This window comes from Strix aluco, chromosome 5 (assembly GCF_031877795.1).
Source record: "Strix aluco isolate bStrAlu1 chromosome 5, bStrAlu1.hap1, whole genome shotgun sequence".
NCBI classification, from domain to species: Eukaryota; Metazoa; Chordata; class Aves; order Strigiformes; family Strigidae; genus Strix; species Strix aluco.
This window is the reverse complement of record NC_133935.1, coordinates 31,620,814-31,646,773: the sequence shown is the minus strand read 5'-3', so window position 1 is coordinate 31,646,773 and position 25,960 is coordinate 31,620,814. Positions and strand designations below refer to the sequence as shown.

General features: G+C 44.7%; 1 protein-coding gene across 1 annotated transcript; it reads right to left on the bottom strand.

The window, feature by feature from the left end:
* Window position 1: 1 nt before the first annotated feature.
* Window positions 2-18,359, bottom strand: FAM83F (family with sequence similarity 83 member F). The gene is made up of 5 exons (XM_074825379.1): window positions 17,904-18,359; window positions 14,039-14,206; window positions 6,480-6,601; window positions 5,194-5,906; window positions 2-371 (listed from the first exon to the last, which is right to left on the bottom strand). The coding sequence occupies exons 1-5, from the start codon at window positions 18,357-18,359 to the stop codon at window positions 307-309; spliced, it is 1,524 nt and encodes a 507-aa protein (XP_074681480.1). The 3' UTR covers window positions 2-306.
* Between the last annotated feature and the right edge of the window lie 7,601 nt (window positions 18,360-25,960).

Here is a 25,960-nt window from a genome sequence, read left to right as displayed (position 1 = left end):
CTGCATTTATCTGGACACAGAGCGAGCTCTGAGACCAGTCATCACAGTCGTTTTTATGTATAAAAATGTGTGCACACAGACATAAGGACTAATACATTCATCACTAACCCTCATTCAAGGGACCAACCATCCAAAGTCTATGCTTCACCCAGTAAATGTGCTTTAACTGGGGGTGCCAGGTGCATCCAGGACCACACAGTGGCTTTACAGACCACTGCGTGAGGACATGGCTGTAGGTTTAAAATCAGTCAAGAGGTTACTGTTCCAGCTTGTTTAGTCTTCAGTTCTCCAGGCAATCCTTCCCAATCAAGATAACACACAGGTAGATTGTTTGGTTTTATCGCTTGTAGTGGAGTTTGGACTTAGGTTACCTGGAATGAAAAGAAGTTGAAGTAATGTTAAGTAAACAAGACCTGGATAAAGTTTGGACTCATGCCTCAATCCTCTCTTGTTATTTACTATACACCTTGTATTAGACCTACATTACTCTCTGCACTCTCTTGTGGTTTTATTTCCTACTACTGTGAAATGAAGAGACAATAAAATAAGAGCAAATTCAGAGTATACAGTGTAGAAAACCACTGGAGAAGTATTTCCAGGCTTTAGCCTGTACCCAGGCCAGCTTCAGTGGTATTCTCGGGTCCCAGTTGGCACCGAAAAACAGTCTGGCCAGGACTTTGGTGGGAGGTTTTTCGAAGAGTGAGGTATGACAAAAAAAGGTCAGGTCATCTCATCCATTTAATCCCCACACACATTCTCAGTAGAGGTTTCTCACATCCCATTTTAAACCTCTCAAGTGCCACCATTTCCTTTGCAAGACAAATCCCACGGCCTCTGGGTCTCTCACTTAAGTAGCACAGTATGCTGTCCCAATTTTTTATCATCTTAGTTTTTTTCATTGCTCACTCTATGGATTTCTTCTGCTCCCAGTATCTGTACTTTTCAATGCTTGCACTGCTGTCTCATCTCCTTCATTACAGCCAGCTGTTGGTCTGGATGCCCTAGCATATTTTTTTCAAGCACTGTACTAATGTGTGTTTGCAGAGGCTTCTGCAAGTAGGGGAGCTCATCTGTACTCTGAGCTCAGCAAGGCTTACATGACTTACAGCCCAGGGCAGTACCTACTGAGAGGGGCTGCCATGTGGCTTGCAGTCACTCTGAACAAGGGCAGACCCCATTCATATATTTGTACAGAAGAAAAGTATATGTGCATCTCCTAAGCAGTTGGATCCAGTGGCCAGTACAGAGTGAGAACAGGGAGGGAAAACTGCCACAGGTCAAGGTGCTTTGCTGCTGAGAAGTCTCAACCTTGCTAAGATGAGGGAGCTTTCAACCCAAGCACTGCCTCTCAACTGGGCTTCAAGCGAATCATTTTTCATGTCACTCTCTTGCTTGTGGGTATTTGATCAATGTTCTCCTCACCCGCAGGTGATGGGGAAGAGAAGAGCTCTCTCCTCTCCCTCTCCACCTTCTTCCACACTGCAGCTTCTTGATATCCACGTGGGAGGCTGCACTGCAACCTGCCCTCACTTCTGTGGCTGCTCTGTATGCTACTGCCTCCTCCCCACATCTTGCTATGGCATTTCATTCTACCTCCTGTTCCGCCTTTGACCAATTCTGTACATTACTACTAAGATTATCATTACTCTTATCTCCTCACTGCCCCTGTTCCCCTCCCCGTCTGTATCACATTCAAGACCCTCACGATTACTTTCAAAATTGTCTGTGCTCCTCTGCTTAATCTCAACTCCCAACTCCTTTATTCTTCTCACCTTCTACTCTTGTCTTCTGACCTTTTTCTACAGATCCTGCTACAGTTAGAGCAAACACCCTCCTTGTATGTACCCAACAATGTTCCCCTCTAGAAAAGAAGCTAAAAATTCCAGTTTCCACCTGTCCATGATCCCACTTTGGCTGAAAAATACTGGTGATAACTAAGCAGCTATTTTTGTGGTATTGCAGTGCCCAGTGTAAATCCCATTTCTTGTTGCAAGAAGCACCCAAAAGTAAAACACAAAGTCCTGCTATTAAGTATATGTGTTCTGCAGCCAACACTCATGAGGAGTGAAGGCCAATGTATGTCAGGATAGCAGACTCTTCTGAATGAGCCCACTTCTTGCAGGGGAGAAAACAAAACAAAAAGCCAGCACCTTCCAAAGGCACACAGCTTTCAAACCCTTACAGTATCTCCCAGAAACTGCACACAGATGTCAGTGTCTTTGCTGATCACAGTCTGCCCAGCAGCATCTCAAAATTAACAAGATTCTGGTCAGGTTCAGAGATGCTGCTGTTGTGTTCCTAAGCAGGCAACAGTGATATTCAAGAGTTAGTTGTGTTGATTTGATGATGTGGTTTTAGAAAGCCTCGTAAGACAAAGTACAGTCTCCGTGCAATGTGCTAGGACAACGCCTCCGGATGTTAATTCAGACACTTAGTTTGGGAAGTTACTATTTGTAGCCCTTGTATTTTCCAGACTCCCAATTCTGACTTGCAGGTATCTCTTTTCTACCATGTAAATACTGAGCCAGATTTTTAGACTCTGTCACAGAACGCACTTTCATCACTTCCCTTCCCAGTTCAGATTCTCTTCATCACCATCTGCTCTTACAAGACTGAACCTGACCTTTAGCCTGCTTGAATAATGTCTTTCAATTACTCTGCGAGCTTCTTGGGGTGTAGATCTGGTCTCTTTATGCATTTGCAAGGTGGGATGTGTCTCTGTGGTACTACAGAATTAATAGTGACTTTGGAGGATGTGTGCATAGGCAGGCCCACAGGGCTTAAGTGTGCTGTTTAATCTTTACAAAAGGTAAGGGCAGCTATTTGAAACTGTGAAGCTCTGAATAATTGCATCCTAACCTGACTGCATATCAAGCACTTTCTCCCTCCTTCATTTCCACTTCTTACCTCTCTTCTGTCACCCAGAGTATCACAGCATCAGTTTTTACTAGACATGCTTAAAGACAAACTTCTAAAACAAAGTCAGTCCTATAGTTATCCAAGAACAAAGTACCTCCTATTTTTATCTTGAAGCTGAAACTCTATTCCATGCTCATGTTCAAGAATTTTTTATTAAATCCTAATGAAGCATGTGGTACTGATCAAGTAGCTGCAGGATTCTTCTGGATAACTAATCTTTTTTCTCTTTCTCATAAGTCTCCATCTTCCTAAAGTGCCTTCTACCATCTCTGTTTACATGTCACTTTGGGACCATTAGACTAGAGAAGCCTTCTCTCAAGAACAGTGATTCAATTCAAAAGCATCACACAAGCATTGATCGTCCTCCAGCCTTTCATAACACCAGATGACCTAAGTCTACTCACATCATACTTCAAAAGCTGTGGAGTCTCCCATTGCCACCATGAACAGGCATTCTCAATTTCCATAAAACAAAACAGTACTTGCATGGACTCCTTGGAAAGACTTATCAGGTCAGGAAGAGCACAGCAGGAAGGCTGGTGTGCTGGACCTATGCGCCTTCCTTGCACCTGTTCTCAATTCTTCCTTCCCCTTTGTTGAAAGAGGTGGCAGCCCTCAGGAAGTAGCAGCGGCAATAAATAAAACCTGAACATAATAGCATGATAGTGTCTTTGTGGAAACAGTCCAGACCAAGCATCAGACTGTCTGGCACAGATCCACAGTGTTAAAAGGAATAGGGACATCCCTGCTGCCCTGACTCTGCAATGCCCCAGAAGGGCACAGCGCCCCACTGTTCAACTAGACATCAATCTCTTTCGTGCCTTAATCTGAGCCTAATTTCATCATGACATTGCGGGAATGGCGAGCTATCTGCTTTAAAAGAGCTAACAGTGAGAAACGTAGGGAATCTCTGATATCGTAAAGTGCTGATATATCAGAGATTACACAGTTCTCTACTTCTGTCACTAGAGGGTAGTGCAGGCCCTCAGGTCCATTCCTCCGAAATGCCCATAAATCTCCCTCTAGGTCTTCACCGATTTTGGTTTTCCTGGCTCTGAGGAATGGGGCCCAGCAGCACATACAGTCTGTGCTCAAGACATAAAGAGAATTGAAGAGAGGACCTCTTTAGACCAGGGTTTACTTCTGCCTCCCCAAATGCCAAACGCATGTCCTAAAATAGGTCAACTATCGTCTTAAATAAACTATCCATGCCTTCTTATAGTTCCTCTCTCTGTGTTCATTTGCATTTTTGAGTCTGTCCTTCATTCAGCCAGAAATATTTCTAAGAACCTGATAACCTTCCCAATACCTTGCTTTTCTTTTCGGTCTCAGGAGAATGTCTTTCCATTTCACATGACCTGCATTTTGCATTCATCAGAACACAGAATGGTCTCTGGTCAGACAAGTTGAGGAGGAATTTTCTCCCTGGAACTAGTTTATTTTCCTGCTGGCGCAGGACATATTGACACCCAGCACAGCTCACTGAGAAAGGAAGGCAACCAGGCTAAATAGTCCATAGGTTTACTTCAGTCTGACAAAGCATCTAAAACATTGTGAAGTTAGCTATGAACTCATAAACTGGAAGAAATCTTTATCATTTATGTCTTCAACTGGATGAAGCCTTGGAAGGACTTAGTGAAAATATTAATCATGCGATAGCAAAGAAAGAAAAGTTGAGATCTAGTACTTCTCCATAGCTTCTATTTTTGGGACCTTCTCCCCCATTTTGGAAGGTGATGAGCAAATTAAAAAGACTTCCACCCTTTCCTCCATTCCTTGCCCCCTCACCTCAACAGAAACACATTTTCCTCTCTCCTCCACCAGTAACTTGTCACAGTAAACACACCCAACTAAACCTGAATGAGGAAAGGAAGGGTTACACTGAAAATCTGTCTGCACCCTGCTAGCCACTACAATAGTGAACATACTGCTGCTGTTCATTAGGGCAGCGCACTTCATGAACTGTACACTCAACCTGTTTTACACAAGGAGACATTCACCTTTCTCTCCCTTTGTTCCATACCCACTTGCTGAGAAGTATGAGAAAATATTTACATGAGAAGTACCAACTTTACAAGACTGCCATTAAACTGCCTTCAAATTAAGTTGCTTGTATCATTTGATACAACTTCTACTCTTCTTTGATCCCACTCATTTTAATATAAAGTAAATAACAGCATCTACTCACCAATGCCTATGAATAAGTTTGCACCAATCAGCCAAACTCAGAATAAGGGACACAGAAGCAGAATATGCTGGTAGAAGAGGTTTTACCTGAGATGCCTCCAGTGCTCCGAACACTGCCATGGCCAATGCTGAGTCGCTCATATTCCAGTTTCATGTTCCCAAGGTCTTCTCCTGAATGTCCTTCACTGGCAAAAGAATTAGCCTCAATGCTTGAGCCTGGAGACCGTTTGGCCTTGCGACTGAAAAGTCCACTGCCAAACCGTTTTCCTTGCTTTGAATTGGCCTGTGCGTCTTCTTTCTTCACATCACGAATAGACTCTCTGGATTTGGATTTATTTTTCAAGTCCATGTGGAGCCGGGAGAACAGTTTCTGAGGGCTCCGATTCAGTTTGTTCAAGTTCTCCAGTGGTGGATCAATTTCTGGGAACTCTTGCTCCAATGTGACTAAGTCATTCAGAAACTGATTTAACCGTTTCTTTGACTCACTTGTTTCCTCCTTTTCCATGTTCCCCTGATTATCCTGCCTGTGTCGTGAAGCCCAGAGCATCATATCACCACGGGTTGCCCCTGCCACTAAACCATACTTGGGGTTAATGAACTTCCGAGCCACGGTGGAGGAATGAAGGCCTGACTTCCCGGTTCCAAGAAGGGATGGGTTAGCAATACCCAGTTCCTTGTAGAAATTAACTTCCTCTGAGATGGCATAGAGCTCACGAAACTCAATGTCAAACATCTCCACGTGCTGTCCTGTCAAGACTAGCAGGATGTTTCTGTCAATGTGGGATGAACTCCATGTGAAGCTAAAAGTAGGAAACAGAACCAACATTAGATTTTTGGGTGCATACGTGACCCAGCCCACCTAACAATTTCTAAAACACTGCATGGGAATATGTAGCATTGTGCCATTTGCCTGTATGTCCTTGCCAAGATGGGTCACAATAGACACATGAAGCTCTTTATTATTGTTCTTCATTAGGCATGCAGACCAGATCTGAAAGAAAAGGCCCTAAAACTCTGACGGACAGTTTACCCTTTTAAAAAATGCAACACTGCATCAACAGGAGGAGTGTCCAGACTGAAAACCTCACTGAAGAGAACTAAGCATGGTGGTCCTGGCAGACCACCACCTGATGCAGTGTGGAACTATCTCCAGCCCTCTGAAATGGTCCACCAGCATGAGCATGTTCTGTTCTCTCAGAAGCACCTTGTGCTCTATGCCACCTTCTCTGTTGTCCCACCCCAATTTCTACAGATGCCACACAGATTACAGAGGCTGGGATAAGGGAATGACATGGGAAGAAGACTCTCAAGCAGAGCCACAAGACATTCTTTACACAAAGAATGTAGCTTTGCCTTAAGCAAGAGTGACCCACCTGTATGATCCAGTGGCCACCTTTTCACCATCCACCATCAGGAATCGGGATGCCAATGTGCCTCTGATCTTCCCTGCTGGCATGTAGAACCCAACTCCTGTCACGGAACGTATGCGGATATTCTAACAGGGAGGTGAAAAGACAAAATGTCACAATAAATAGGGCAGAGAATTAGATAATTGTCAGCTCCAAGTCTTAACATGTCACTCACATTATCTCACTACTTCTGGGACTACAGCTCATTTTGTATCAGCCACCAGAAATCAGAAGTGCTGTAAGACCTGTTGTCATCCCCTGTCTATGCAAGTCACTCTTCTCCATCAATTTATAGCCCTGTCCAATGGGTCAGCATCTTTGTAACCCTGCCTGCTGTCTTCAGCTATTCATCTTAGCCCACTGGCAAGACAATGCTTTCAAAATCAAATAATCCTCCACCTCCAGTCCTGTGCTGTAGCTTAGAAGGCCCAGCCCAGTTCAGAGGAATGAATCAGCAGAAGCTCTGAGTCACATCTGCACTCTCTGAATTCTGATCCCTATTCCACGGCAATCCTGAGCTCTTCTCCAGATTACGTTAGCAGGATCACAAAACCAAGGAACTTTGCAACACCTGTGCAGTGCAAAGGACACAGTTACTTGGAGGGTAATGTATGAGACAGGTCTCTATTAGGTTCTTTTTGTGCTTTGTCCTGATTCCCAGCAACACATGGCTTGACAAAACTGGGCAAATTAGAAGACTGGACAATTTAACTATTACAGAAGAGAGGAGGAAACAATTCTTTTGCTCAAAAGATAGATGTTTCCTGTCAGTTATAACAAAAGGAGAATCCTAACGTTTATAATTTTGCTCAGAACCCCAAATAGTGACAGTGTCCACCCAGACTCCTCACTGTTCAATGGAGAGTGAAAAAAACACAGAACTTTTTTTGAACAAAAGGAGTAGTGTCTCTACTGATGTCCTCAATAGGTCAGCAAAGAATCTGAAGAAGAGGAAGAAAAAACTTTTCATGAAATCAATGGAAGTAGTTAGAAAAAGATAATACCTCTCCTCAAACCTCCCTTCGCACACCCTTTGGCCATCAAACCTACAAGTAATGAAACAAAGCACTACTAGGCACAGAGAAAACACCAATTTAAGGTTACATGATTTTCAACAACAGATGTGTGCCTACAGTTACTATAAGAACATACCTGCACATTGGACTGAGTGTTATTCTGCTCAGGGGTCCTGGCTGCATGACTATTGCCAAACTAACATGAAACACTACCACCCCCAAAACCCAAAAGCATTGACTGTCAGTATAAGTTTAGAGCAAATTATCTTGTTGCTCTGACACACAAATTTAGACCATTTTCTTCATTCCACCATCTGTTTCCATAAGAATTCTTTAACAATGAAAAGCTAAAAGGTATTGTGAACTGGAGTAATAAATCCAGGGTTGGGAGTCAGACAATCCCAAGTATAATCACGGTTCTGACACTATTCCCTGTGATGGTCTGGGAAAGACAATCCACCTTTGCCTCATTCTTCCCCCATCTGCAGAGCAGGAGAATCATGAGGATTTGGCTAACGCTAGTACAGCCTCAGATCCCAAAGACCTAAGTCCTATTATTATAAACTTCAGTGACGGCTTAAATATTGTTAGGCTATAGAAATCAGCATGCAGGAATGAGTGATTATAAGAATGCAGTTTTACTTCAAAGAACATTTTTCTGAATATAACTCCTACCTTTTGAATCTGGTCTTATTTCCCCCACTAAAATCCAGCAGTGGCAGTACAAATTCTGACTAACAGTAACTGATGATACTACTATTTTGCACTCATCTATTGCTTGATCTGTCTGGAGTCCTGTGTGGGCATTAGCTAATTAAAACTCCCAACACTGCTGAAAGTATTATTACCCTGTTTTAAAGATGAGGAGCCTGAAAGAGAAAAAGATGAAGTGACTTGCCCAAGGCCTAGCAGTGAGTCATATGTGTGGGATGCTGAATGCAGGTTGGCTAGAGCACAGGAGAAAGGGTGCCCTTTCCCGTATTTAGAATAACATTTCTAGTTGGCTGGCTTATCACCTGAAATAATATTTTTCCCTCGCTGAGTAAAGTTGGATGTGGGATTTGCCAAATCACGGAGTATTGACTGCAAGTGATAAGAAGGAGCTCCATTCTTCAAATCAGTCAACAGCTCTGACATGTCATGTACCTTTGTGAATCAAGAAGTATCAGCCTGTGTGAGCAGAAAGTTTCTTAGCATGTAACATGTGTGGATTTTATTGTGTTTGTATGTTATATCACCTTCTTTTGGTGGAAAGAAAGCACATTTTAATTTCTGCAGTAACTGAGTTACACATAACACTTAGAAAGGCACAGAGAGGGTAGAACCAAACAGCTGAACACATAAACCTCCTTGAACAAAGTAGGCACAGGAGTGCATAAATACATCTTGAAATGCAGAAAACAAGCACAAAGTCATATAAACATCGAGTCACTTAACAGGTTATTTGTATAATGTTTTCTGCCTTGAAGGATCTTGGAGCATTTATAGACTGATATATCAAGCTGTACAGAGGAGGAACAAGCCTGGGTTCATGTACTGAAGACTACACAACAACAAAAGAGGAAAACCAAATATAAACGATATGAGATTTGGGGGGGGGCACTAGTGTTACAGTACTAACAAATACTTTGGGTAGAGGACCAGTTAGTTCACCAGATAGAAGTGCCCCCTCCAGATCTGTATTCTTGCAGAAGCCTGCTTAGGGTTTGTCAGATCCTGGCGTATGGAAGCTGCAGCCTGCATTAAATTTCTGCATTTCCTTTATACAGGCTTGCACCACTCCTCATCACAAGCAGTGACTAACGTCTCCCTGGCAGCAAGTTAATATGGACTGGTAACAGTCAAGCCTGACAAAGCATCCTAATACAAACAGTGAAGGAATCAGTCTTTCCTGCTTTATTGTTACACGCTTTTAAACCTCACCCTGAACCCACAGAAAGTTAAATTAGACCCAGTTTAGGAAGTCAGTAATAGGCTGTGTTATGACTGACACTTAGTTGTCACTTGACAGACCTGGGCAGTAGTGCTTACAAGCTGGGGTTGAGTAGGGGGGAAACACAAGACAGAGCCAAAAGGGAAGCGTTTGTAAGTACATCCACCAGGGAATCCTGTGTGCACCTTCCCTCAGAGCAACTGCTGATATATATGTTGCAAAGCAAGCAGGGATCTTTATTTCAAGTTGGGATGGATGGCATGAATGACCTCTATAAACTAACAGATGTAAAACAGATTAAGGGGAGGCAACAGACAAAAGCAGTAGCAGATAGATGACAGTGACTCAACAGTCCCTTATACTGACTGCGTTTTTCAAAATGTGGAGATCCCCTTTCTGCTGTCCCTGGAAACATCAGATCCCTTCAGTCAACAGAATCTGCTGGGATAGCTCCTGTCCTTTGTTTTTTTGTACTACTGCTTCACCTGAGCACAGGGCTGAGGGGGAGGCCCCAGATGCCCGTTATTTCCCACTCTAAAATCCTAGATGGAGGTACCGTAGAAGGGGGAAAGAGGAAGAGAGACATGGGATTCATGTGGACAGGACCACAGTAACAACAGTAAAGGAATTTTTCTTATTCATGGTCTGCAAGATTCTCATTTCTGGTGATCAGACCTCCAGGTCAGAGGGATGGGTGATAGGTGCTCATCTTACACAGTGACACAACAGCAGCCACCATGTAATGCTGGGAAATACTGTGGACTTAACCTATGCGTTTGCCATGAACAGTTCTGGAAAAGGCATGCTTGTTGACAAAACAGTAAAACTTGCAGGTATTCAAATAGAATAGGATGGAATGCAGCTAGCTGGACCTGGCCTGATAAAGTCATTATTGGGTATTGCTTATTTGGGTCTTTGCAAAGAGAGAGCCTTGTGAGCCCCCATTTTCAAAAGGTCGTGAGCAGCCTAGTAGAATTCTCTAACAGATAATTAAAAAATCAACAGCACCGCATCACATTACATTCAGCTTCTCCCTCACTTGAGTTAGGAGTCAATGAGGAAAGACATGAAATACTGAAATGAAATCCCTAAAATTTCTTAGGCAGAAACTTTTAAGAATTCCTAGAGTGAGGGAAGGAACTCCTTACACGTTGGGAAAATCAATGCAAAAATTAACATGAAGATGAACTTCCTCCAGATAACTCATTCCCTGGGCTTGCTTGGAGCTCTAGGTGAACTCCCTGGTTTTGAGCAGGAGTGTCTGTTACTGGGGTCTTGGTCAGCAGAAGCATGGGGAGAAAGAGAACTCATCTAAAAACTGATGAGGACACTCACCCTCAGGTGAACAAAAAGAGGACTCTTTGTGGGGCTCTGAATTTTTTATCTATAGAGAACTTCGATTCATTGTGATCTCCAAAGAACAGTCTTGTGTCAAACCTTAACAGAAGTCTGGCAAACCATGTCCTATAGGCTCAGGAAGCCATATGACTCATACACACAAGACACACTCTTACTAACATCCCAGGATGAATGTGACAATGCTTGAATTTAAATGCATTTCTAATGATCTCTGGCCTTCAGACAAAAATTGAGGTTTTCTCATTTCATGCTTGGAGTCAGTAAATAACTTTTTGTCTTTGCAGAGTGAGGTACTGTCTTCCTACAGCAATTTCCCTCCTGTGAGACTATCAGCAGATCATGATACCTTGTCACCTTGTCACAAAATGATAAAATAGCCAGGAATTTTGTGAAAATGCCCAGCACTGTATGTAGAAAAAGGGCAAAATCCAGTGTTAACAGTAGATCTTCCTGTATTAGGACCAATGAAGTATTCACTCTGCATTGGATAAACAGGGCAACGGAAACAAAAGGGCAGGAATCACAGAACCAGAGCATCTGGTGATGACAGAAGACAGAATAAGCATCCTGACCCTGCAGCAATGACAGCCCATGGTAGTGTGTCATCTCTCTCTCTCCTTTCCTGGGATCAGAACTTGCCTCTAAACCTTAAAGTTACACCCCACATTGCTGCAACTTTCTGAGAAAAAGCTATCCTGTAAATCTTGCACAAGCATTCCAAAGGAAAGGTGGGAAGAAGGGCAGGAAGGAAGAGGATGCAGTTCCTTTGCTGACAAACTGTGGCCCACTGGTGAACATTTTTTAGAAGAAAGCAAAATGGTACACAAAAAGACAGTGTAAGGAGAGCATGTTTTCCCTGCTGCTGAAAATCTGTAAAAGAAACCCAGACATCAAAGCAGATGTCAGGAGAAAGATGTCATAAATAAGAAATGGATGAACAATAAACTGCACTAATTCCTCCTTCTTCCTCAGCAATTCCAGCATCCTCTGTGATCAAGCAATGCAGGACAAAATGGTTCTGCCTGAACAAGACCAGAGGCCCAGCTTGCTTTCTTGCTTTAAATTTGGGTCTTCAACACCAAAAGTTCAAAACAATCCGCAACACATTACATCAATGAGGTGGGGGTGGGGGGAGTCCACAAGGGGAAGCCTTAACCTTGTTTGAGATTCCTTGGGTATCTAAAGTCTGGTGTCAGGGGAATCACTATATGATGATTTCTGCCATGCATCCAAGGCAGCCTTGTGCAGGATACTAAGAGCCATCTTCCTTGAAAGGCAAATGACCTACTTCCCCTTACAGGAAGACTCTTCCCAGTCCTTCCAGAGTACCACAGACAGGAATAAACTGCATTGACCTTAATGGGATTAACTAAAGCATAAGCCATACTGGAAAAGGAATACAACAGCCTTAAGGGGAATTTAAGATACAGTATGAGATGGCTGGGAAAAGAGGGGGAAAATTTGAAGGACAGCACTCTGTGGGCTGAAGCTCTGCAGAATAGTGAACAACTACGTCAAAGAAGGATGTTAAAAAGTTCTTCTCAGTGGACCTCCTTCAGCTCATCTTGTATTTGGACTTTTTTTAGCTGAAGGAGTCTAATGAAAAACATCACAAGGACTGCTGTGAGAGAAGGGAAGCACAAAAGGGACACAGAAGAGTTTTCTTCTGCTTTTGATAGCATCAGTTCAAACTCTGCCTCTTTGTAAAGGGTAACGCAACTAGGCTGCTGCAGGACCTAGTCACTGCTGCAGCATGTCACTGTGATGATTGATTTTGGGATGTGAAGCATGTATAGATACCTATGGAGAAAGAGGTAAGAGAAGAGCAGAAGGGGACCGCTTACTGCTTAAAGATGCAGAAGGCAGACAAAAAGGAACTCACCTCTCCAATAGCATTGCAGCTTTTTCTAAAATGCCAGGGCATCTTTTCATTTACTCTATCCAGAAGTTAAAATATGCAGTACTGAAGGCATCGTTCCTGCACATGGTGACATGGTGAGAAAAGTACTGGGAAGCAGATACCGGAGCAAATGGAACTACTGCTGTGATTTCAGAGTTTTGTACAAAAAAGACTTAAGCCTAGGCCATAGAATACTCCTGAGGCTTGAAACAGGTCTTGCTTTCAAAGACACCAGAGGAAAGAAACTTCCATCTCTGTTTTGGAGAAAGATGAGAAAGCTGCTCAGCTGGATGTCTTTTTTGATGAAGTCCAGAAACTCTGAGCAGAGTGGTAGTTCACAGGAGCACTGTTCAGATATAGGCAAGTCATTTTCATCCAGATTTAAGATGGTTCTCCTAAAACGGTTAATATGAGCCTCTATAACCTTCAGAGCTTTTTGAGTTTTGGTTGTGGTTTTTTTTTTGAACTACTGAGTGTTTATGGAAGATCTGCCCTTCCTCCAGGCAAAAAGGCACTTTTTTTTTTTTTTCCCCACTGCTCAGAAGAACAGTTGGATCACAAGAGGGGCGAGTCTGGCATCCCATAGGTTGTTTCCAACCTAGCAACTTTTTCAGTATTCGGAACAAGTCTGTAGTAGTGACAGTGACTAAAAAACATGAAAAAAGCAAGGAATACAATACTAACTATAAACACACAAAGGATTTCAGTCTGTATGTAATGGAATGAGATCTCATTGAGGCTGCTTCTGCCAGCCAAGCCAGGCCAACTGCTCTGCTGTGTGGCATGCGCTATATGAAGGCATACTCTGATACCGAACAGGGGAGCAGCTATGCTCCTCAATCCCTTATGTTCTCAGGCAATGGAGGACTACAAGCTCATTCACTCCCAGATGATCACTGATGGATAGGAAGGTCTTGATTTCACAAAGTGTATGTGTTCTATAACTGGTATCCATGCAGACAACAACTCAAAGAGCTACTCTGGACTCTAGTTTGAATCCTTGCATAGGAGACCCACAGGAATTTCCTCAGTTTTCTTCCCAAACAGGAATTTTTAGGTTACAAGAGCCAAGAAACTATGCAGACACCTGTCTCAGGTAAGGCAAAAAATCCCAATCTTTCCTTTCTTTTTCCTTCTGTATTAGCAAGCTGTTCTCTTATCCCTCCATGTTCCATGAACCCTTGCCTAAGTGCTGTGATGTGACTTGTAGGGTGGAAGAGACGCGTTTGCCTGTCCAAGTGAGTTCCAAGATTCATTACAACTGAAAAAGGTCACTGACCTGCAGGAGATCATGGTTCAGTATTGAATATCTTACCCGGATCTGCAAGTCACTGAGGTCAAGGCATCTGCACATTTCCAGGAAGAGCTTCACACCCTCCTCATCTAGGATTATATAGACTGGGATCCAGCGCTTATATGCTGCATCAACAATATCGCGGAAGATGTCCCGGTCTGTAAATACATCCATGACCACTGCAATAATCTGGAAGTAAGAAAACAGTAGACAGACAACTAAATAAAATACCAGAAACTGAAAGGAAGGCTCATCACACTGGTGCAAAATAAAGGAGACCACTGATACCAGAATATGGAAGAGGAGGATATGGGGGAGATAAATGTACAGGGATGTACATGCCCAAGTACTAACAATAATCTCGTAATTTTCTGCTGCACTTTGGAAGGAACTTAATATAATGTCTTTAAGAGTTCTCCTTCTTCTAGGGGAAGATGGCTTATTTCAGCAGCCTGAGGAATGCCAAAGCAAAACACATAATTTTTCCTCTGTATTGTGAAACTTTTGTTGCCTCTGTAAGGATCCACTTAAACAAAGAAGAACACTGAAAATAGATTGAAAAAGAAGAGTGGAAAACACAACTCTAACACTTAATCAGAAGGTGAGTAATGGAAGAGAATGAATGTGCAGAGGAATCAGGGTCTGAATCCTCAGCCACAGTACACAGGGCAGACAAGAATTTTATTTCCCTTTTTTCCAAATTCCCCTTAAGAAGTCTGCTCTCAGGGCTGACTTTCTAAGGAATGTCTTATGGAGCTCAAACATAAACACCTCATATTTGTCAGGAAGGGACTGGAATGTGTGTTCAAGATTTGGAGGCAAAATGATCACTGCCTCTCTTCACATGTACATTTTTTTCTGGTATAAAACTAATCCCTCTTTCCAGGCATAGATTTTACATAAAACCAAAAGGTTGCACTGACGTGACAGACAAGCCTGAACATTCACAGGATGAGTAACAACAAAACCAAGAAGGTTATGGGCAACTTTAATGCTGACCTTACATGTTTTGTCTTTCTCTCCCTTTCTGCATCTTTCACACCATTAGAAATATCAATTCTTTTCTGCCTGAAAGAGTTATTCTGCCCAACATCTGAAAGGTTACGAATGAAGGAAACTAAACTACTGTTTTCCTAGTCCCACTGGGAAGCATCAATTTGCATCTCATGCTCATAGTATGCTGGGAATAGAATTGCCTAAATTTTAACTTCCCAGGCACTGGGGTCACAGTGATGAGCCAAGCTGTGCTGGGGATGGCACATACAGGTGCGAATGGAGCTGAAGACTGGATTGAACAGTAGGATCTTCTTGAAGTTTGGAAGAGGTGCAGCTCAAGTTGCAGGAGCTGCCTATTGAAGAGGGAATAATTCTCACAAGAGACCTCTTTCCTTTGACAAATGCCCTTGAACAAATTGCTTTTGGGAAAGCGATGCCATAGTAAATGTCCCCTACTGTGTTTGCTGAGTCTCTGCTTGTATGGCCAATAACAACCAACACATCTGCTCCGTCAGGCTCCTTCTGTCAACAGTGCTTACACAGGCTTTTCTTTGTTAGAAAAAGAAAAAAAGAGCTGACGTTGTGGTTATGCTTATCATTAGCATGTAGGTTTGTGATACATGTGAACTATGGTGGAGCTACATGATACTAATAGTAAGTCCCTCAATAACTTCTGCTAGGCAGAACTGGATTTCAGGTCCTGCCTTGGTTCTTACTTCCCAGCACGAAGCAGCAAGATTCAGGGAATGTTACCAGAATCTCTGAAAATTAAAATACAGTGAACTTGTGCCACTTTATTCCCAAACAACTTAATATACAGACAAATTATAATTAAAGGCATGAAGAGTTCATGCATTAATTCAGGCCTGTTAGGCTGCCTCTCCCCTCCACATATTGTGGCACAGATATACTTATTTAGGAGCGAGAATGCCAGGTAATATTCATTTGAAGTAAGAACATCCACATAGGGAATTGATCAATAATAGATAGCAGAAGCGTGAATTTGTTTTCCCTCCGTCCCTTCCATTTGCAATGACTCCAATGACTGCAGAAATTACACCACGTCCTGGACAAACCATTAATTGCTAGTACTGGCTTTGCAATATGAAGGGGTGGTTCCCTGCAGGCTTTGGGGCCTTGGGTCAGTTCAGGCTTCCTTGCAAGACTGTGGACTAAACCCATGAAAACTGCAGATGTGTATGAAAAACAGATGAGCTGCCTTGCAGATGGCACTTCCAAGCCAGCAGTGGGCAACCCCAGTTGTTATGTTAGTCTTCTCAAACCCCTGCCACAGCTGGCGATCTGTCAGGATCACCTAGGAGAGTTCCCAAATACAGCAAGTCAGAGCATGAGAGCCTACCCCTGCAAGAGGTTTTCCCCATTCCTCTACCTATCCTGTGGATAATAAACTTATCTATAGGGCTCATAGGTGTGCCTAACTCTTCATAGGTATTTGAAGATTGGCAAGCATTAACTTGCCAATCTCATTGCAGCAAGGTAGCTTCATTAACATAGGTTTGTAAAACACTGACGATAAGCCACCCACAGATATGTGCCACATATTACTAATATCTGTTTAGACCCTCCTCAAAAAAACCAAGACCAGCAAAACCCCACTCTCATCTGCTGAAGGAAAAGCTGCCATCTGGAGACATTTTTTGCCAGGCCCAGCTCACCTGAACACAACAGGCATAGTTATCAATGAAAAGGACCATTAAACACTCAAATGGCTGTTAAACACGAAACCACCTTTGGGCTGGGAGAGCACAGTTCATCCAGTCAGTGAAAAAATAAAAATCTACAAAGGAATTAATTACTTTTAGGTGCCAGGCACAGCTATCAAAAAGAGCAAAGTTTCCCAGTCCTTGCACAGTCTGTAGAGGCATTTGTAGCAGCGCAAAGAGGATGTGAAGTCGCACTAAATCAGAGTAGAAGGATTTTACAGCTTCTGGCTCTTCTATACGACTGATCACACCAGTTGCTGAACAGGATTACGGGGTGTGCAAGTATTTCTGCAAGCAGGGAGCTGAGGAGATCACCTACTGGAAAGTTTTCTGTGTTTCCCAGCAGATTTGGTTTTAACAAGTCTGTAAAAGTCGTGGGTATAGTGTGTGCTGGGGTGGGGGAGCAGGTGAAGGAGGAAATAACTGCTGAATTACAAAGCAGAAAAAACATAAAGCCCCAGGGGTGATGTCAGCTCTGAAGGGGATCTTTTCCTGGGTGGTCTTCCCTGGAAGCTTCACCCACACCTAGAAAAAACCTCATCATTGCCCCCACCTATTCAACACAAGCTCTTGTAGCATCACGGCTGATTTTCTCGCCAGCGGTGGCCTGTCACCACTAACAGCCCTTTCCAGCAAAGATAAATAGGAGACGCAGCCACGTATTGTCTGGACTCTGGCTCTTGCAGTCCAGGCTGGATGGTGTTGAGACCACAAAAAATAAACCCAAAATATGCCACCCCCTAAACAAACGCATTGCCCTGTGTTTAACTAGGGATACCTGCACGTACAGGAGGTGTGGCTGTAAGAGCATCATGGCCTGCCTTCCCTTGAGCCAGGGAATCAGACTGGGACAGGACAAAACGAACTAGGTAAAAAATCCCAATTTGAAGGGGGGTGTGCAGGGGTCTAACCCCATCCTGGGCATCAGCTTTGGCAAACCGTAACGTGACTGGCAACAAACCACAGGGAAAGCCCTGCCTGGTGGCCGCCGACCAGCTGGAGGCCAACGCGCTCCTCCCGCTTTGGAGTGGGCCAGCGAGGACGGCCCATCCAGGGTGGGCCTTCGCTTCCCTTCCACCCCATGCGCCCCCAGCCCAGGTGTGAAGGCGGGCAGGGGCGGCCCATCGAGGGCACCCGCTTCGTGCACCGGCCGGGCCAGGCCCTACCTTCTGTGCCTGCTGGATCATCTCCCGCACCACCTCCTTCAGGTGGGGCGCGCCCTCCTCCTTGCGGGGGTGCGTGAAGAGGGCCACTCGGCTGATGCCCCGGTAGAAGGTCTTGTCGGTCCAGCCCAAATCCAACGGGGGCACCTCTGTGTCTGAGCACTCGGGCCAGTAGGCCAGCGAGAGGGTCTCGCCGCCGGGCCCCCGCACCACCTTGCCGCCCTCCCGGGGGTCGTCGTATCCCCGCCAGCCGCCCCGCAGGGCCTGCAGCTCTCGGCTGGAGAGAAAGTCGCGGAGCTGCTCTTTCCTCAGCGCCTCCCGATAGGCCGCCTCGCCCCGGGTCACCAGCGCCTCCACGGCTCGGCGCTGCTCCTCGCTGTAGTAGAAGCGGGCCTGGGCCTCCGTCACCTTCTCGTTGACGTGCGACTCGTCCAGCAGGAGCACCTGGGACTCCGCCATGCTGCCGTCACCCGCAGCGCCGGCCGGCCGGGAGGCTGCGGAAGGAGGGAAAGGCAGAGCCGGGACCGCCTCACCTGGCCTGCCCGAGCCCGCCCCGACGGGTGGAGCGGCCGCGCCGCCCTGCGCCGGCCCCTCACGTTCCCCTGGCTCCATGGGGACGCGGCTGTCCCCTCTGTCCTACCCCTCTCCCAGAACCGTGCGTGGCCCCGGCCCCTGGGGGTGTACAGGGGTGACCTAGAGGCCTGACCACAGTGCTTGGCGGAGAACCAGGCCTGGGCTGCGGGTGTATTTTGGGGTGCAAACGCAAAACTCTATTAAAGAGGGGTTTTCCCCCTCTTCCAGACGTGGCAGCCACCTGAGGGGTGCTCATGGGGAAAGAGGGGACATGAGTGGGGCCAGGGACGTGGGCAGAGCACCATGGTGGCTGCAAGCCGTGATCTGTCGGCTGCAGCTGGCTGCTCGCTGGCCCTCTCCAAATCCTCTTGCAGAGCCGCAGTAGCAGCTCAGCAACTCCCCAAAACAGGAGGTGGGTACCGTGTTTACAGATGGGAGGATGACAGAGCGATTTGCCCGAGGCCACCCAGAAGGCTGGTGTCAGAGCTGGGAATAAAACAGCCCTGCTCCCAGTCTCTGGCTGAGAGCATGAATAAATACCCCAGCTCGACACACGTGTCCCAGCTGAGAAACTAGGGGCTGTAATGTTAAATTATGATTTTTGCATGGTATGCGATAGTTGCTAGGGGCCCTAATCAAGATTCAGGCCCCGCTGCGGTTTGCAGTGTGTACACAAAGGATAAAAAGCCGAGCTTCCCCCTTGCAGCCCAGGGACAGAGCTGGCAGGGATGAGCGATGAAACAGGGATAAAGGCAAGGCGGTGGTGAAATACAAACATTCAGAGGCATTTACAGCACTTTACATATGTGATTAGCCCTAAGTGCTCACATGCACAAAAAACTGTAGGGACAGAGTTACTGGAGCTGCTCTTTGTCTCCTCTCTAGAAGCAATCACCAGCGCTCAATGTGAGTTAGCTTAAAAATCCAAGGATGAGATGGGGCACTGGAGCTCATCCTGTGCTGTTCCTCTCCTTTAGGTAGAAGGGAGAATTTTAGTATTCCAGACTGTCACCAATAGCTTTTCCTAGCATGAAATTCACTTAAAATTTGAAATTGCACTTCGCAAAGGTCTACTCTGTCTATCAAGTCCCCTTTAAAAATTAATTTCAATATAGGTTCTTTTAGCCTGATTTCCAATGGAAATGAGGCTTACGTGGTCATGGTGTCTGCATTTGTCTGCCTGTCTGTCCATCTCTCTGATAACTTTTGAACCCACTGGCTGATTTCGAACAAGTTTGGCAGAAGTGTAATTACATCCCTACAGATTTTGTGAAAATAAATGGCCCGACTGCAAAAAGAGACCCTATCACAGTCTCCAACAGGGAAAGTTACAATATGGGTTTATGTCTTATTAGATTTCAGATATTCCATAAAAGTGAAAACCCTAATAAGTGCCTGATCTGTATGAAAAGCTTCAAATGAAGTTTGTGCCATCTTAGACACCTAGTCAGTCAACCACAATACACAAATACACAGGAGATGTGCCTTTGTTAGTCCCAGTGCTCACTAAACTACTTTTTGGTTTGGGTTTTGGGGTTTTTTTCTGTACCAGAGGCTGCCATCAGCTCTGCTATTTCATGTGTGGCTAAATAAAATCTCTTTAATCCTAGGTGCTCTATTCATTTGTAGCTGCACAATGTAATCCTTTGTGTTGAGCTAAGGCTCCCACATGAAAGCAACAGTAGGTTCACAAATATATGTTTAGTTTTATATCTAAAAGCAAGTGAGCATTTCCCACATCCAAGTAAAAGCAGCAGAGATTTTTCAGTTTGTTGTGATGAAATGGTTAGCCCCCATCTCTCACTCTAAAAGACAAAGTGTTGTCTGTGTGTTGATATGATAAATAGGGGCAAGGACCTGTGCTAAAGCTGAGAGAGACCCTTTCCCAACACCTGCGTATGTCCCAGCCCCTCTCCCTGTTCTCACAGCAATACATTTCAACCAAGCGTATTTCCTAGATTCAGTCCCTTTTAATATACCCTGACCCTCCAGCTGACAATCTCACATCAAGCACCGGTAAAAAGGGCTGTGCAAACAAACTGCCCTCTGTCACAGAGGTAACCCAACCCTTTGGGACTGGAGAAGAAGAAACATGGCAGGCAGGGTGGGGGGAAATACTTGTGCCTGCCCCTGCCCCTCTGGGATTGAGAAGTGAATTCCAGTGTCCCACTCTAGAAGAGGGTCATTACTGTTTCAGCTCAGGTTTTCCTCTCTGCCCTTAGCACAGGCTCAAGAGAAAGAAGAAAGGAGAAGCATGCTTTTGGACTGGGTTGAGGCAGCTGCAAATCCACGCAGAACTACACTATCAGACCTTTGATTTATGTTGTTCCTTGGGATTACTCGCTGGAGGGGCTGTGTGTATGTAGGCAGGGCTGGGTCTCTTTGCTTTTTGCCTTTGTTTGGGTGTCATCCCAGCCAACTCCTGGTTAAGGTCTTGCTTACTTTTCTGGTCTGGTTCCAAAACGTTTTCCAAAGGATGTAAACTAACCTATCAGGAAATATTACCTCTTATTGTAACCCTCCTCCAACCCCATTACAGTGTTTTAAATCTTCTGCCTTCAAACACCTCCCACGTATATTCTGGTTACTTGGGCCTAATTGCTTCACTTTCCTTTGCGAGGCAGTGCAGGTTGTGCATTAGATAAAGATATGACACCTTATATTTAGCATTAATTGTAACTGCACTTGTCCTGAGCATACAACTCTCTTGCCAGTCCTTCCTGTGTAATTTCAGTCCCTAAATAGCCCACCTCATGATATATTCTTTGATAAATTTCCCAGCAGTGTTTTTCTTGTGACAAATTGCTACAAGCTTCCCCCCTTCACATCTTATTTCTTCCAAGAGCAGTCAGCATCTACATGGAAAATAGGAGTAAAACCAGGGGCAGGTATTAAAAAGAAAGTATCATTTTGTAATAAAGTGGTTGAGGGCTGTATAGTAGAAGCCTTTTTTTGAGGGGCAGTATCCTCCAAAACAAAACAATGTGATTTACCAAAATGTCTCTGATCAACCATACTACCTTTTGTGTTTTTGTTTTGTTCTTTTTTTTCCTCTCCATAAAGAGCAGCAACAGGTTAAAAATGAGTTTTGCAAAGAAAACAGGATGGCTTAAGGCATGGAGGATACAAGAGAGTGTTTTCCACTTCTCAGTGTCCCAGCTGCAGGTTAGCCTGAGGTGATGGGGCTTTGCTGTCTTGAGATGGAAGGGTAAATAAGTAGGTGCCTGTGCCATGGTTGTTATTAAACACTACACTCCTTCCCTATGCTGGCTGGCACCACAACAAGACTCGCAAAGGCTTGGTGAAGATTGCATCTTCTTGACTCTCTTCTCTGCAGCCAGGATCCAGGAGTTTGTGGGAAGACTATTACATGCACAGCAAGCCACACTCTGCTTGTCCCGAGTCTGAAATTTCATTCCAGCGCAGGAATGGGTGCATTAGTCACGTCCAAGTATTGGCAGAGCTAAAAAGCCTGAAACAAGGCAATTTCAGGATGGAGAGGAAGAAGTGTTTGCCTTTACCGTTTTCCCTCCAGTGACCCAAAGAGCTGCAGGCGGTGGAAGGTAGGTGTGTCACTTCTGCAGCAGCAGTGACAGACTGTAATCCGGAGGATGAAGAAATGCTTTCAGATGCTTCCTTTCTGTCATATTACAGTGCCTCAGGGAGAAACCTAGCTGCTGAATTGGAGAATTGCCGCAACTGAGTCAAGTGCTTCTGGCCTCCCACTCAGTTTTTCAGTTGTTGTTTGCATGTCAGAGTAAATGGGTAAGAGAGTCCTCTGAAGAAAGGAACAACTGTGTTTGCGGACTCATTTCTTGCAGCAAGGTATTTGCTGACTGAGCACGCACAGAAAGGCCTTTGGCTGTTTTCCCCAGCTGCTCCCATTCACAGGGCAACAGTTTGAGGCAGTTTCCTGTAAGAAATAGTGCTGACCCAAGTCTCTTGCTTAATCTTTTAACTCACATGTAGGCAAGGACTCAAAACTAGTTGCAATTCAGAATTCAGCTGAGCTACCCTGCCAGGGCCTTGGCCAAGTTGTCTGCTGTGACTCAGTTCCCCATCTGCAAATGAGGAAGATACTACTCTACTTCACAGACCTGCTACAGGGAAGGACTTAAAAAATAAAAACTCAAACGAACATCACCTACTTTTACTTCGGTTTCTCCTGCAACAGTCAGAGGGAAAAAAAAAAAGGACAGCTGTAGAGTCCCTTTGCACATGAGTCAAACCCTGAATGCAAACTCTTGCTTAAGGAAACAGTGAGGAATAAGCAATGCAGTCTCTGAATAGGATGCTTAATTGCAGCTGTAATTATGTAGCTCTCAAATCACAGTGTGCTTTATAGACAAAGAAACACCAGGAATGGGAGTGCTGGTAAGTTAGTGCAGCAACAAGTCTACAGCATCATCTACTTTCCTGTGTAATGGCCACCTGTCAGTGTGCATTGCTACCGACTCTTTGGAAAATAAAATGCTCAGGTGAGAGTTGATGGGAAGAGGAGTGGAGCACAGAGGGAAGGCTGGGGTGGGTCTCCCAGGCAGAGGCTGGAGGGATGAGGAGCAGACTGGTAGGAAGCAATTAATGGGACTATCTTGATATGGTGGAGCAGGCCACCAGCCAGTGCAGCAAGATGAGGTGGGAGATGGAGTTACGTGCTGATGGCAAGGACGAGATGTCCCAATGCTATATGGTGGATAAGCGGGAGTCAGTGGAGGGGATGCGAGAGAGACATGATGCATCCAAGAGCGAACAAATTCATCTGAAAAGCTGCATAATCAGTGGAGGAAAGGAAAGCAGTGGGAAGCAGAGATGAGGCTCTGGTATCCACAAAGTTTCAGCCACCTTGGAAGATGGCTAAAAAAAGCCATGGCAAAATAGGAAGTCCTGTTTTTTTATGAGGAGGGGGAAAGAATTGAACTATGAGGCTTGAATATGGGGGGGAGAAGTTAGAAGTTGGCCCTAAAACTACAAAAATGAATAGGTAGGAAGCAGATTGGCCCCCACAATAAATGCAAAACTGTGTGAAGACAGCAGCATAGGAAAGAAGAAGGGAACCCTCTGAGTGGAGATGCAAAAGGCTGAAGTGTAGGCTTAGACCTGGAGATGGAACAAGTTGATTTGTGATTCATGAACATAAAGAAAGATACAGCTAGATTTTAAGATGTGGTAGAAGTGTGTTTATTTGGTTTGGAAGATGCCCTTTACTGATCAGCATACATTGGCCTCTGATGTGTATTTAGCTTAAAAATATCCAGAGAGGCAATGTAAAGGAGAAGTCAGCTGCTCATGAGCTTATCAGAAGCACTGCTTCTGATCCCTGGCTTTCACTCACTAGTGTTTCTGTCCAGCAGTGCCACAGTGAAAGCAAATGAAGTGGGTGCACGTGACTCCTGTGAGTCAGAGAAAACAAATAAAAGGAGCCAACCAGACCTCCCTCCTGAAAGGCTGTTTCCAAAGACGTGTTGTAGGTGTGAAAGCAAAACCTTACAGGAAGTTATGCTTGAAATCTGCTGTTTAATTTCTTTGCCTTATAAATCCAGAACTAAGGCCATAAAAAAAGCACCAGGTGACATGCCCTGCCTCTGTTCTGGCTGCTCTTTCTGTGGAAAAATCACTCTTCAGCTTGACTGAGACAGTACACTGCAGCATTTATCCCAGGTTATATAGTTGCTCCAAGTAGGGGTGCACTCCAGCCACCCCAAAGCCACACAGGAGAAACTAGCATAGTTGCCTATGTTTTGATACAGGAGGCACTCCTACCTTGGGCCTCATCTTCTAAGCTGGCCAGCCTGAGGCATGGTGATGGTCTTGGTCCTGAGACAGTATCACAGGGACAGTGACCCAGGCTGTCCCTCCCTTGGTCTACGGACACCTGAATTCAGGCTTAGAATATCATATTTTCAGATCACTGTTGGCAGAATGATCTGGTTTTGAATTCTTCCAAAAGCAAAACCCAAATGCATAATGCACTTATGTTCCTCCAGTGCCTGTTTTTAGATCCATTTCTTTTGCAACTCAATTAATCAAGAATTCGCTGCTCATTTTAAAATAAATGGCATTTCTCTTAGGAAGGTTTATAGCTTTCAGACTTAGAGGTTTAAAAATAGTCAAATGGATTTTGAGCTAGTCCAGATTCATAAACCATTCTAATCTGTTAATATCTGAACACTTTGATCATCATATTTAAGAGATTCCTTTCTCCAGAGGGGTATTTTTCAGACAGATTGTCCCCCACTACTCTTTATTTTGAGGCTGCTGTAGGTTACCATGCTGCACCCTCAAGCAAAACGCATGGGAGGAAGGAAGGGGGAGGAGGAGCTGCAGCAGAAATAAGACACAGCTTTGAGCTTATCCATGTTCCTTTTTCCCTCTTCTCCTGATGATGGAGAATCCATAGATCTCTCCTTGTGTTTAGCCTATCCTCCTTACCTGCTCTTTTCTATTTGCCCTGCCATCCTTTAGCAGGATCTTTTAAAACTCTTCCCCTGAGAGTGACCATGGGCATTTTTCCCTTCACTCTTCCAGCAAGGCTGGCTCAGTAACAAGTTTCTGATTGTCAGACCCTCACACCTTCTTCCCCACCCTACTGTATTTATTTTCCTCTGTTGGAGAAGCAGCTGCATCCCCTGGGGAAGAGTGCAGCCTGTGGCAGGTCCCCATCCCTACCACCTCTGCTCTGATAAGCAGGATGAGAGACTCCAGTCTTTATGGCTCTACTTCCACTTTGTTGAGGCTGCCAATTAGTAGAGGAAGAGATGATTGGATTTTTTTTTTTTTTCCTCATGCTGACAGTTGACCTAAGCCACAGGAAAACAGGAAATGCAATTAGACAGCAGATGATCTCAGGAAGGACTGCTACTAATGGCTTAGCATTTTGCATTTTTCACAAATATTTAATTTATCCTTCTACTCTTTCTGCAAGTTGTGTATAGGATGTAGTGGGGTCATTTCATCCTCTCATGTAAGGTAATTGTCTTGTGATCCTCTTTCAGTACTGCAGAGCAATGTGGATAATAAATTATAGATCAAATATCACTCATGCCAATCCTTGGGGTAACCCTGTGACAAGCAATGTGAGGGATGTGCTGGTGGCCTCGGTCACCAGATAGCATGGTGGCTTTCCAACTAAGCTTCATCTGAAGGGCATTAGCTGCAGCAAGGCTCTTTTGAGCTTGGGGACAAATCCACCATGGCAAGGCAACATCACAACCTCTGTCCATCACCTCCAGGAAGTTCTGGCTGATGCTCAAAGTTGCAGAATGACAGGCAGTCATGATACCCACAGGAGAATAAGAAGTGCCATATGTGAGTCCCGGCATGGGAGGCTGGGTAGGCCTGACATTTAGGATGAGAAATGGATAGGCTCCTGCTCTGGGTGTCCAGGACTTGCTGCTATATACTGCTGTGGGACTACAGAGGATTGCTGGGGAATTAATTCAGTCAGCTGGAAAAGAGCGAGTTTGGATTGGGTTGTTTGTCTACAGCAC

Excerpts from the sequence above, each read along its gene's own strand:
- FAM83F (XM_074825379.1), bottom strand. The coding sequence starts at position 18,359 with ATGGCGGAGTCCCAGGTGCTCCTGCTGGACGAGTCGCACGTCAACGAG. Across the intron at positions 14,207-17,903 it reads TGATCCAGCAGGCACAGAAG|ATTATTGCAGTGGTCATGGA; the intron begins GTAGGGCCTGGC and ends TCTTACTTCCAG. Across the intron at positions 372-5,193 it reads GAGCACTGGAGGCATCTCAG|GTAACCTAAGTCCAAACTCC; the intron begins GTAAAACCTCTT and ends TTTTCATTCCAG.